The following is a 13067-nucleotide window of genomic DNA, read 5'->3' on the forward strand; positions in this document are numbered from 1 at the left end:
ATGAACGAAGTCCTGAACACTATAAACCAGCTAACTGGAAAAGTGGACACTCTAGGTACAGATACAGCAACACTCAGTGATGCTAGCTAACATAGCTAAAGTAGTTGAGTTCAATGCTGCAGAAATAAAGGACTACTCAGAGTAAACAAGAAGCGAGTCGTGCGGACCCATGTGACACTGGACTAAAAGAAAACCCTTCAAAATAAAAGCCAGACAAAAGACTAGATAGATAGCTATACTAGACATGGTCCATCAGTGTAATAATAAATGTGGGAAAATGTCACTGTAAACATTTAAAGTAAACTATGGTCAAACTTTGATCAGACAACAGGATGCAATGTGACTGTCGCTGTTTTGATTTGCACATAAAATCAATGTCTGGATAGGGTTACACATAATTTCAGTAACCTATGAAGACAATGCTTTTAAGTGCAATTTAATACAGGGAACATCGCATTCTTTCTATCCTTTTCTGTGCTTTTATTTTGAAGTGTCTCCTTTCAGTCGTGTCACATGGGTCTGCAGGACCCTCGTCTTGTTTACCGTAAAGGAGCTGACAAATAGAATAGAACAGAACATTTATAAAGCACTTTTAATTATAGGTGAGCTCAATGTGCTCTACATTGATGATAAAAACAGGAATACAAGTGACAAATGGTTATCTCAACAATCATGACAAAACAAAAAACATACACACACATACTCAAAGACTAATTATTCGTATGCTTGAGAGAACAGATTAGCTTTAAAAGTAGAGACAGTTGTGATGGACCTCAGGTTAGCAGGTAGTTAGTTCCTGATAGAAGGACCACAGTAACTAAAGGTCCCCTCTCCAGACTTTGATTTGATTCTTGGTATGACTAACAGACCTTCACTTGATGACCTGAGGGCCCGGGTCGGGTTGTAGTCTGTGAGCAGGGCAGAAATATACTTTATGGACTAATAAGAGAACTTGAAGGTGATTCTGTGTTGTACGGGGAGCCAATGGAGAGTTTTTAGGACCAGAGTAATATGTTCAAATTTTCGTATGTCAGGACTCTGGCTTTTGAATAAGTTGGAGTTGTTTCACAGATTATTTGGATAACCCGGCATACAGAGCGTTAGAGTAATCTAACCTGATTTCTCTGCGTCTGTTTGGGATCTGAAGGATCAGAGTTTTGATATGTTCTTTAAATGGTAAAATGTTGTTCTGGTAATGTTGGAGATGTGATTTTCAAAGCTAAGGTCGTAGTCTAAAATAATTCCAAGATTTCTGGCCTGCTCACTGTGTTTAATTGACATGGATTTGAGGTGTAGATGGATGTGTCTCTGAGTTCTTTGGACCAACAATGAGTCATTCATTCTTGTCTGTTGAGTTTTTAAAAGTTTTCGCACATCCAAGAGTTGATATCTTTTATACACTCTGTGAGTTTATCAATAGGGCTTAGATCATCATATGCAAGTGAAATGTATACCTGTGTGTCATCAGCATATGAGTGGTATGATATGTTGTGTTTCTTCATGATTGTACTAAGTGGAAGCATGTATAAATCAAATGATTCAAGTAGTTTGATGTAGTAGGAGTGTGACAGAATCCTGGCTCCACATGATCAGCTGTATACGGGGGGCTCGTGCTCTCTTCAGTTTGCGGAGGAAGTAGAGGCGCTGCTGGGACTTCTTGGCCAGTGATGTGGTGTTGGTTGTCCAGGAGAGATCCTCACTGATGTGAACCCCCAGGAACTTGGTGCTGCTGGTAACAGCCAACCTTCCAGCACAGCAAAAATCAAACCCGGGCTCAACTAATGTGCCGTTGTGAACGCCAGCTCACTTGACAGCAGTCAGAGGAGCGGCTGTGAATGCTGTTTCTACCGACAGCGTTATTGGGATTCACCGCTAAGTGCAGCTCCGCTAAAGCTTTTCAGCCATTGAAAATGAAATCATTTGACATTTGACGTTATTAATACAAAAAAAACCCAGTTTAAGTACCGTTGATGTTTGTTTACTGTGTCCTGCAGATGTCCAGCAGCTGTTGGTGAGTAAAGAAGAGCTTCCACCTGAGCAGCAGGAGTGGAGCCACATTCTGGACCAGGAGGACACTAAGCCCCAACACATTAAAGAAGAACATGAGGAACTGTGGATCAGTCAGGAGGAAGAACAGCTTCAAGAACTGGAGGAGGCGGATACCGCCAAGTTCCCCTTCACTCCTGTCTCTGTGAAGAGTGAAGATGATGAAGAGAAACCTCAGTTCTCACAGCTTCATCAGAGACAAAATGAACAGATGGAAACAGGAGTTGATGGAGAGGACTGTGGAGGAGCAGAACCAGAGAGAGACTCAGATCCAGAGAGACGTTTACAACCAGAGACTGAAGACTCTTATGAAACTGAGACTGATGACAGTGATGATTGGAAAGAGACAAGAGAAGATCTGTCAGAAATAAACTTGAAAAATAAGAAACTAAAGAATGGTAAGAGACCACACAGCTGCTCGGAGTGCGGTAAAAGCTTTACCCATAGACAAAGTCTGACCAGACACATGTTAGTTCATACAGGAGAGAAAGCTTTCAGATGCTCTGTTTGCTGTAAAACCTTTACCCAAAGAGGAAGTCTGACCACACACATGTTAGTTCATACAGGAGAGAAAGCCTTCAGCTGCTCTGTTTGCAGTAAAAGCTTTACCCTAAGACAACATCTGACCACACACACGTTAGTTCATACAGGAGAGAAACCCTTCAGCTGCTCTGTTTGCAGTAAAAGCTTTACCCGAAGAGGAAGTCTGACCACACACATGTTAGTTCATACAGGAGAGAAACCCTTCAGCTGTTCTGTTTGCAGTAAAAGTTTTAACCATAGAGGAAGTCTAACCAAACACATGGTGATTCACACTGGAGAGAAACCCTTCAGTTGCTCTATTTGCAGTAAAAGTTTTACCCATAGAGGAATTTTAACCAAACACATGGTGATTCACACTGGAGAGAAACCCTTCAGCTGCTCTGTTTGCAGTAAAAGCTTTACCCGAAGAGTACATCTGACCAGACACATGTTAGTTCATACAGGAGAGAAAGCTTTCAGCTGCTCTGTTTGCAGTAAAAGCTTTACCCTAAGACAACATCTGACGTATCACATGTTAATTCATACAGGAGAGAAACCCTTCAGCTGCTCTGTTTGCAGTAAAAGCTTTACCCTAAGACAACATCTGACGTATCACATGTTAATTCATACAGGAGAGAAACCCTTCAGCTGCTCTGAGTGTGGTAAAAGGTTTAATTCTAAGGGAAATCTGACCAAACACATGATGATTCACACAGGAGAGAAATGCTAATCTTGCGCAATGGTAAAACTGATCCAAAGGATTCCAAGTTAACAACATCACTAATGTGTATTCATAAGTATGTATTGACTAACAGATGTATAACTGTTGTTATAAAGGGATGTAAGACAATTCTAATCACAGGAATCTGTCTGTACTTTTTGACATTGATGTTTTGTTGCTGACATATGAACCAGTAAATTGGGATCAGCTATGATGTTTGAATTTAAAGTGTTTATATTGTTGAAAGATCAGAAAGAGTTATGCAATTGTTGAATTTGTTTTTATCATATATTTACTTTTTCTTTTATTATCATTTAATCAATTTATCATGTACTTCATATATTTACTTTTTCTTTTGTTATCACTTAATCTTTTCGTCATATTCATTCATATGTCATGTAGTCGCTACGACTTTTGGTTTTTGGCTTTTATATTTCCTGTCAATCCTACACACACCCGCGGTGCCTACGCACCTGTGAGGTCAGGATGAGTGTGCCATACTTTGAGTAAAACCACATACGAGCTCGTAGGTGTATAGCGTTTCTGCGTATCTGCCTGGTTCACAGTCTTCAAGCTAAAACCACATATGAACTTAGTATCACCTGTGTTACCTTATATGCTTTGACATCAAAACCACATATGAACTTGGTATCACCTGTGTTACCTTGTATGCTTTGACATCAAAACCACATATGAACTTGGTATCACCTGTGTTACCTTATATGCTTTGACATCAAAACCACATATGAACTTGGTATCAACTGTGGATGTATGTCGTTTCTGCGAATATGCATTGTTGAGGTTTTACAGAATCTTGGAAAAAAGAGACCATCTGGCTATAAAAACGCAGTGGAAAAGCTGATCGGGGTTCTTTTTTACTTTTCTAAAGGACTTCACGTCACTCTGACTTTTGAATCCCCATTTTGGGTCTTAGTCTCTGAGACCGAGATCTTTTAAAACCTCAAGTGTCTACACTGTGTCTACACTCTCGGGTTTAGACTTTGGTCTTTGTGTTTTGTTTTCTTTTTACATTTTTATATTTTTACTTTTACTGTTTTGTATTTGCATTTGGAATATAATTTGAAGTTTTTCAATAAATTTTCGGAAACTTTTTGAAATCATTTTCTGACTGAAATTATTCACACCACAAAGACCGGAGTCTCCCTTAAGGACCCCGTGAACCTCGGAAGGTAAGTTTGAGCAGTCACACCACGGCACACTTCTACTGACTTTTACTACACACCTCATACACACCTAACATCCTAGCGGGGAGAGATTACAGTTATTCCCTCTCCGGGGGGTAATCTAGAGTCCTATACCAGGGGTTATTCTTGAATCTAATTATTCTAGAAATGAATGTTTGGCAGATAATCCTAGGGCTGTGATTATAACAAGTCCTCTGTCCTCCAAAAGGTGTTAGCGGAGTAATTTTACATAGCTATACATACTAGGAAAGAGTAGACTAGCAGCTGGTAGGGAGTGAGCTCTCACTTAGTTCTAGGAAAGAGTAGTCTAGTTGACTAATGGGTGGTGAGCTTCCGTTAGCTATAGTAAAGTTATTCACCCCTTTTTTGCATGCTACAATATGAAACAGTTACAGTGTAAGGACTCTTCTTCTCTCCTGATATCTTCTCTTATTTCTGTCACTCTGTTTCCTTGGAGGCCTCTGTGTTGGGTAGCACAAGTTCTTCAAACAGCTCATGTGTAACTGTAGCAGCCCTCGACTAAGACAAGATATGAGGAAGCGTGGAGTTCGACTGATGACAATAATAGTTTTGAGTTTTAGTAGAAAGACAATAGGCTCTGTGTGTGTGTGTGTGTGTGTGTCGCTTCCTGTAGTGACGTGGCGTCCCGTACCTGTCGTATCTGGTAGCAGCTCCGCCAGTCAAACTACCAACAAAGTTCAAACTGTAGTAACCTCTGCTCTCTGCCATGGACGCCACTAGCGCACGTCAGTAATGCGGCCCCAATTAAACTGGCTCTGATAAATGCCAGATCAGTGCTAAATAAGACTTTTATTCTTAAAGACTTTTTCACATCCCAGGGCCTAGATTTCCTTCTGGTGACTGAAACTTGGCTGAACTCCAATGATGTAAGTCCACTTATTGAGCTTTCTCCAAATTAATGTTCCTTCTTTAACATGCCACGACCCTCCGGATGGGGCGGGGGTCTGGCAGCAGTTTTTAAAAACAAGTTTGATTGTTATTGCCTTGCTCTGGGTTCCTTTTCCAGTTTTGAAGCTCAGTTCACTAAAGTGGGTACAGCAAACCCTCTTCTTATCGTCATAATATATCGTCCTCCAAAATCAAATAAACATTTTATCACTGTATCTATATAATATCCATGTATGTTGTCCGTCAAAACCACTTGTCGGTGAATTTTTAAACCTGATTGAATCATTTGATTTTGCACAGCATGTCTCAGGTCCCACTCCTAAACATGGCCACACTTTGGACTTCGTCTTGTCTTGTGGTCTTCCTATTAACAATTTGGAAATAATGGACCCTTGTCTTTCAGATCACAGTGCCATTATTTTTAATGTGCCTTCTCTGACCTGTCATCAAATGGTCTCCTCCCCATGCGTTACTCTCATTACATTTACTCCTCCACTGCCAGTTTATTCTCAGCTGCTTTCTTTGCTGCTCAAGATACTCTTTTTGTTGAAACTTTTCTTACTGAAGTCTGCACTGAGGATCACATTCAATTATTTAATGCTATATGCTCCTCAATTCTCAACCATATTGGGGCGCTGGTGGCGCAGTGGTGCAGTGGTTAGTGCGCGCGCCCCATGTATGGAGGCTGTCATCTCAAGCGGGCAGCCCAGGTTCACATCCCACCTGTGGCCTCTTTCCCGCGTGTCATTCCCCACTCTCACTCCCTGATTTCCAACTCCATCCACTGTCCTATCTATCCATTAAAGGCACAAAAAGACCCAAAATAAATCTTTTAAAAAAAAAATTCTCAACCATATTGCTCTTCTCAAGATAAAAAAACCAAAGCCTAAATCACAGCCTTGGCTTACTGAATCCACTAGAGCCCTAAGGAGGAGCTGCAGACAAGCTGAACGCAAGTAGAAGCAGGACAAGCTTCAAATATCATATGACATCCTCAAAGAGCGGCTAGTCAGCTACCAAATTGCAGTCAAGGCAGCGAGAGCAAAACATTTCTCAGATATCATCTCAAAACATCACCATAATCCTAAAGTCCTATTCAATATTATAAACTCTCTCACCTGCCCCCCTCCTGGATCCTCTCTAGACACTCCCCTTAGTAGAGCAGAAGACTTCCTAAAGTTCTTCACTGAAAAAGTTGCTGGTATTAGAAAAAATATCTCAGCCCCAACCAGGCACATCTCAGCCTCCCCGCCCTTCAACTGCTCTGCCCAGTTAAACTGTTTTGAACCTATCACCTTAACCTCACTCAAAAAAACGTTTTTTAAAATGAAATCTGCCACCTGCCCCAGTGACATAGTACCTACCAAGCTCCTAAAAGATTCATTTGATGTTACTGGCCCTTTTATCCTCTCCATTATAAACAGCTCTATGTCAACTGGTGCTGTTCCTCCCTCATTTAAACATGCTATAGTGCAGCCCTTGTTTAAAAAAAAACCCAACCTGGACCCCATACCACTTTCCAACTACACACCCATCTCAAAACTACCCTTCCTTTCTAAGGTGCTAGAAAAGGTTATTCTAGAGAAATTACTACCCTACCTTCATCATAATAGTATTTTAGACAAATTTCGATCATGTTTCAGAGCAGCCCATAGCACAGAATCTGCACTTCTCAAAATCCACAACGACCTTCTGCTTACAATGGACTCCGGAAACTGTGCATTCCTGATCTTACTGGACCTTACTGCAGCATTCGACACTGTCGACCACACAATTTTAATTAATCGCCTGCAGCATTGGGTTGGTGTTGGGGGCACAGCCCTGACTTGGTTTACATCATACCTGAACAACAGAACCTTCTCTGTAAACTTAACCAACGCCACATCCTCCCAATCTGGTCTGAGCTGTGGGATACCACAGGGATCCATCCTAGGCCCTCTACTATTTTCACTATACATGCTCCCATTGGGTCAAATTATCCAGAAGCACAACCTCTCATACCATTTCTCAGCTTTATCTACCGGTCAAACCAAACAATCTCGCAGAACTCACCTCTCTTACACAATGCCTTGAAGACATAAAACACTGGATGGTCCATAACTTCCTACAATTAAATGAGTCAAAAACTGAAGCTTTTCTTTTTGGCCCCCCCGACATCATCAAACATCCAACAGCTTAGGTCACTTATACAGCCACATTAGGCCCCACCTTGGCTTTATCTTTGACTCAGGCTTTACATTTGATCGGCAGGTAAATTCAGTTGTCAAATCCAGTTTCTTTCAGCTCCGTACAATTTCCAAGCTAAAGCCTATCCTCTCATTGAGTGACTTACAGACAGTAACCCATTTCATCCCGGCTTGACTACTGCAATTCTTTATATACCGGGATAAGCCAGTCGTCCCTGTCCCGTCTGTAGCTGGTCCAAAATACTGCAGCAAGGCTGCTGACTGGAACCAAGAAGAGGGAGCATATCAGTCCTGTCCTAGCGTCCCTTCATTGGCTCCCAATACGATTCAGAATCGATTTTAAGATTGTGTTGTTTGTTTTTAAAGCCCTGAATGGCCTGGCCCCCCTTTACATTACCGACCTCCTCAGGCCGTACACCTCATCTAGGCGCCTGAGATCATCAGACATGGGCCTCCTGGCTGTTCCCTGCTCACGGCTCAAGCTAAAGGGAGATAGGGCCTTTTCAGTAAAAGCCCCTAAACTGTGGAACAGCCTCCCTCATTCAATCAGGTCTGCACCCTCTGTTGACTCTTTTAAGTCCCGTCTCAAGACATACTTTTATATTTTAGCATTTGAGTCCCCTGGTCCTGAATAGACCATTTCTTTCAGGTTCCTTTGTTGCTTTCTTTATATATTCTTTCTTTATATATGTATACATATATACATTTCTCTCTTGTGGATGTTGTGATCTGAAGTTGTTGTTTTTTTCCCCCTTTTTTAATGTATTGTACAGCACTCTGGTCAGCTGTAGCTGTTTTTAAATGTGCTTTATAAATAAATATGACTTGACTTGATGCAATTTATTTATTTATTTTCGAGCACCGTGAAACTAGAAAAAAGGCAAAATAAAGCCAAAATGAACATTCAGAAAACAGTGTGTTCAATTCATGACAGATATATAAATATTTACAATTCATTCCTAAACAAACATTTCACAGGGCAACATTTTACTTGAAACAAACAATAACATCCACATCACAACAGGCCTGATTCAAACTCACAACGCATCACATTAAACACTTACAACAATATTGCACAATTCCTTATTGTAGTGAACCTCCCAATTCATTCATAAATCATTCAATTAACACCTTCCCAAATTACCCACGTACCTCGCTCCACTTGCCAAGGGTGCAAACTTTCATCTTTGGACACAGCGATCTCCATAAACCTTCGAACCTTCATGCTTAATGGTAAACCATAAAACCCTGTTTTAGTATCGCGTTTGGAGCAAACAAACAATTGACCATTACAAACAAATTAGCCGTGCACATACCTTAACTCTGCTCAAGCCCCCCTGCCTGCTCGCCGCGAGTGACGAGCCAAGTGTGACGCGTGCTCTAAAACGTGTAATTCATGTTCCGGGGTGGAGCAACAACAAACAACCCAAATAGGCTCCTTTGGCCACTTACACTCCCACCAAATCGTGACATGATGACTAAATTAAGCAAGATAGACAACAGTTAATCACATGATTTCTAAGTCACAATAAGTTCATCGCACATGCACAAGTTTAAAAGTCCTTTCAGCAAACTATTTAGACTAATATGTCTGATCTGTGTGTTTCTTATTTAAATAATAATTGAATCACTTTCAAGTAGAAGTACTAACTTCTGGATAGGTCGTTCAATGATGATTCAATGAAGTTATGACATGCGGCTATACATGTCATCACTGGTCTGATTTGGGAGGGGTCCAGAGAACACTACAGAGTCCGACATCGTCTTAGCAAAAGTACACACCGACTCCACATTAACCTTAGTGACTTCCGACTGGCGTAGTCGGGAGTCATTAGTGCCGACATGAATTACGATTGTATCAAATCTACCTTTAGTCTTTGTCAGCTACTTTAAATGAGATGCGATGTCGCCCGCTCTGGCCCCGGGCATACACCTAACTATGCCCGCTGACTTCGCTAGCTTCACGTTTCGGACGATGGAGTCTCCAATAATCAGAGTTTTATTCTCAGCGGGTGTGTCGCTGAGTGGGGAAAATTACTTTGAAACGTGAAGTGGTTGGTGGAGAACCGTGTGTTTCGATTTTCGACTATGCTTCCCTCGGACAGTAACCCAGCCACTGCCTCCCAGCTGCTCGGGAGCTACCGGGGGGGAAGCCAAGCTATGTCGGCCCGCACCGGCTACAGGTGGCTGGCTAACTACTGCTGCATATGATGACTCTGACTCAATGGTGCGGAGCCGTCTCTCTAACTCAGACACCCTCGCCTCCAAAGCTAAAAATAAACTACATTTCTTACAAGTATCATTATCACTAAAGGAGGACGAGGAGTAACTTAACATATGACACGTAGAGCAGGAGAGAGCAGGAGAGGGAGAGACAGAAAAAGAAGCTAACTGCTAAGCTAGGCTAAGAGTAGGTAGCTAAAATAAACAAAACTGTTTTGCAGGTTTGTCGCTAGAGAGAAAGAGTGCTTTTCGATTACTTCTGTTTGTCTGAACGTACAGTGTGTTGGAAACAGCAGTCGTAAGAAACTAGTCAAAATTAACAATTAAGCTTTTAGCTCTAACGATCAGCACTGAACAACACAGAACAGGAAGTGATGCAATACGCTCACCTGTAGTATGTTGCACGTAGCAGCTCTCAGTCACCTATTATATAATAACTTTCCTGTTTTTAACACTATTTCTGTTCAACAAGATTCATTTCTATTTAAAATGCTCTTTTGGTTATTTCATTATCATATTTGTTTGTTATAACTTTTTAGTTTTAGACTTAAATTTTAACCTCTCAAATAACAAAGCAGTCTCAAATCTTTTTGAGGAATTACAGCTAAAAAATGAAATTCTTAAATAAAGTGAAGTACTTTGATTGCATTTCTGTGGTGTTCCTGTAGGTGACCATGATGCAGCCAGACTGAAGCAGCACGTTGTGAAGGTGGACGCCATCATCTTGTCTTTGCAGCGCTGATTCTGAAGAGAACGCCTTCATATAGGACTCAAAGGTAAAATGATCTCTCATATGATTGGACCGTGTTATTGTAAACGCTATCAGCATCATAGTAATTTTAGTAACAATTTATAATCCTTCTTAAAATGTAAGGAAGACTAGCAGAAGATTTTAACAGCCTTTTAACGGCCCTAACCATTTTGGTGCCCTAGGCAAGATTTTAGCGGTTGCCCTTAAATTGCAGCCAGTTTGACCAATAATATATTATATTCATCCACTTAAAGAAAACTGGCTTACAGTTTTATATTTAACGTAATTTATTTATTTTAAAATAAAAAATACTTATAAATAATCATGAATACAATTTTAATAACTCTAATATTTCTTATAAATAAATACAAAATAACTAGTGTAATAGAACAAACAATACCAACCAGTGCAGGGAGCAGAAGTGGTTACAGACGGCCCAGGGACGGCAGGGGATGGATTTAAATGTTTTATAATTGCATCTGGAGAGAGAAGATGAGCATTTGTGAAACGATGGGCATTTTAGAATATAGTGTGAACACAAAAGATTATTTTCTCCTCAGAGCAGTACAGAAACCTCAGCATAGTTTTTCAGGTGAGCCCAAACGTTTTCCTAACCAGACCTACAACATGCACACATATCTATTCAGTGAGGACTTCATGCACAAAATGCATTAATGCTCTCTGTAGGAGCCATGTTTGTGAAGTGCAAACACAAGTTGTTCCAGCAGGTGTCGCCTTTGGGTTAAGGTGAAACTCTATATAGGTAGGAACTATCACTGGGGTGGCAGGTGTTGTTAGACGGGGAGCAATTACACTTTTTTGACCGCTGTACGCCACGCTATGAGGTAACAGGAGTGATTGTAAATGGACATGTCTGGATTATTGTTTGAACAGTTCACATGTGACAGGAATCAAGACATTGATGGAATGAGAAATAAATATTCCTAAACGAAGAAGATATTGGACTGTCTTATTTCGAATTCTTACACTCAGGAGCAAAGCCGGCAAGCGCGTCAATTAATAGGCTAGATTAGCTCGTCTATGTAGCCCCTCAGTGGCTTTGAGTTTTAGACTTAGCCGCTATACATCAATACTCTAAAGGCAAGAGCTTAAAACTATTAATGACAACAGGAGGAGGAAAATAAACATTTTAATCGACGAGGGTGAAAGCTAACTAAATACAAAGATGTCAATAAATATAAAAGTAGGTTTTGGGTCAACAAACAAAATAAGAACAAAAGAAGAAGTGTATTTCTTACACTGGTTTTTTTCTTAACATGAATAATCTTAAAATAATAAAAGTACAGTGGACATAACTGATGTTAATTCGAGATAGGAAACACACACATTACTATCATCGATCATAACGAGCTAGCTTAACTACAACAGATAACTGATCTGTGCAGCACATTACCTCTGTGTCTTTTTCATATTATTCCTCCTCTTCTTCTTTTTCGTCCCTGGGCTCTGGAGGGCTTTGTTGTTGTTTACATTACGGTCATTTATAAATGTGATATTAATCTGTACGGTCAGTGTCTCTCACTTCTAATAAGTGACCTGCCCTCCTCCTCCACAACGAGCAGGTAACGAGCAGCTGTATTGTGATCAGCCGCGTCAAGCAGGAGGCAAGAAAATAGAACATTTTTTGTTTAAAGATTTCTTTTCAGGCTTTTTGTGCCTTTAATGGATAGAGAGGACAGTGGATAGAGTCGGAAATCAGGGAGAGAGAGAGTGGGCAATGACATGCGGGTTGGGGGCCACAGGTGGGAGGCGAGCCCGGGCCGCCCGCTTGAGGCAACGGTCTCCATGCATGGGGCGCGCGCACTAACCACTGCGCCACCAGCACCCCAATAGAGCTTTTTTTAAATGTGATAGTTGTGTTTTCATGGCTTCTTTTGTATCATGACTACATGATAGTATGAAAATTATATTAGATAAATAATATTTAATGATATTTAAACGCATTTTCCTTCTATTTCTTCTTCTTATCTTCAACTTTTCTGCCGCACTCATATGGGGCGCCATAATGCCCCTAGCATTTGCCTATACTGCCTATGCCATGGGCCGGCCCTGAGTCTAGTTCATGTTTAACTTGTTCTTCTTTCTGTCTTCAAGGAAATCAGTGCTTAAAGGAAACAGCAGTCCAGACTCTGATTCCAGCTTCGGAATCAAGAATCCAACTGACTGCAGTTTCTGCTCAAACTGCTGAAATCATGTCTCACTGTTTAAGTTTCACAGTTGTACTGTGAGTATCTGTAACTTAAGAAATCAACAGGAGACACTGTGGTGCAGTGTGTGGTAATGAACACAATACTTTTCTGCAGGCATGTTCTCTCATTCCTTATCTGCAGCTGCAGTATCCTGTTTTACCACTTTAACTTCATCATCACACCTCATTATATTGGACCGCCTGCACTTGACGCTTTTGTGAATAACAATGGTCAAAAGACGTTTCACACGACCCCTTTCTGTGACACGCTGAGAGCCTTAAGCAGAACGCCTGA

At 40.9% G+C, this 13067-nt stretch overlaps 1 protein-coding gene across 4 annotated transcripts in view; it reads left to right on the top strand.

Annotated features, from left to right (window-relative positions):
• Window positions 1-13067, top strand: part of LOC132979350 (gastrula zinc finger protein XlCGF57.1-like) — a 32921-nt gene that overhangs the window by 322 nt on the left and 19532 nt on the right. Inside the window, exons 2-3 of one of the 4 annotated variants that reach the window (XR_009674045.1) lie at window positions 1995-3795; window positions 3864-4044. Coding sequence is in view for 1 of the 4 variants with exons in the window: in XM_061045074.1 (XP_060901057.1) it covers window positions 1995-3298 (1304 nt within the window). In the remaining 3 variants the exon portion in view is untranslated. Of the gene's footprint in view, window positions 1-1994; window positions 4045-13067 lie in introns of those variants that run through there. The other 3 variants (XR_009674046.1, XR_009674047.1, XM_061045074.1) reach the window with 3 other exon arrangements.

Source organism: Labrus mixtus, chromosome 1 (genome assembly GCF_963584025.1).
Source record: "Labrus mixtus chromosome 1, fLabMix1.1, whole genome shotgun sequence".
In the NCBI taxonomy this organism is placed as follows: domain Eukaryota; kingdom Metazoa; phylum Chordata; class Actinopteri; order Labriformes; family Labridae; genus Labrus; species Labrus mixtus.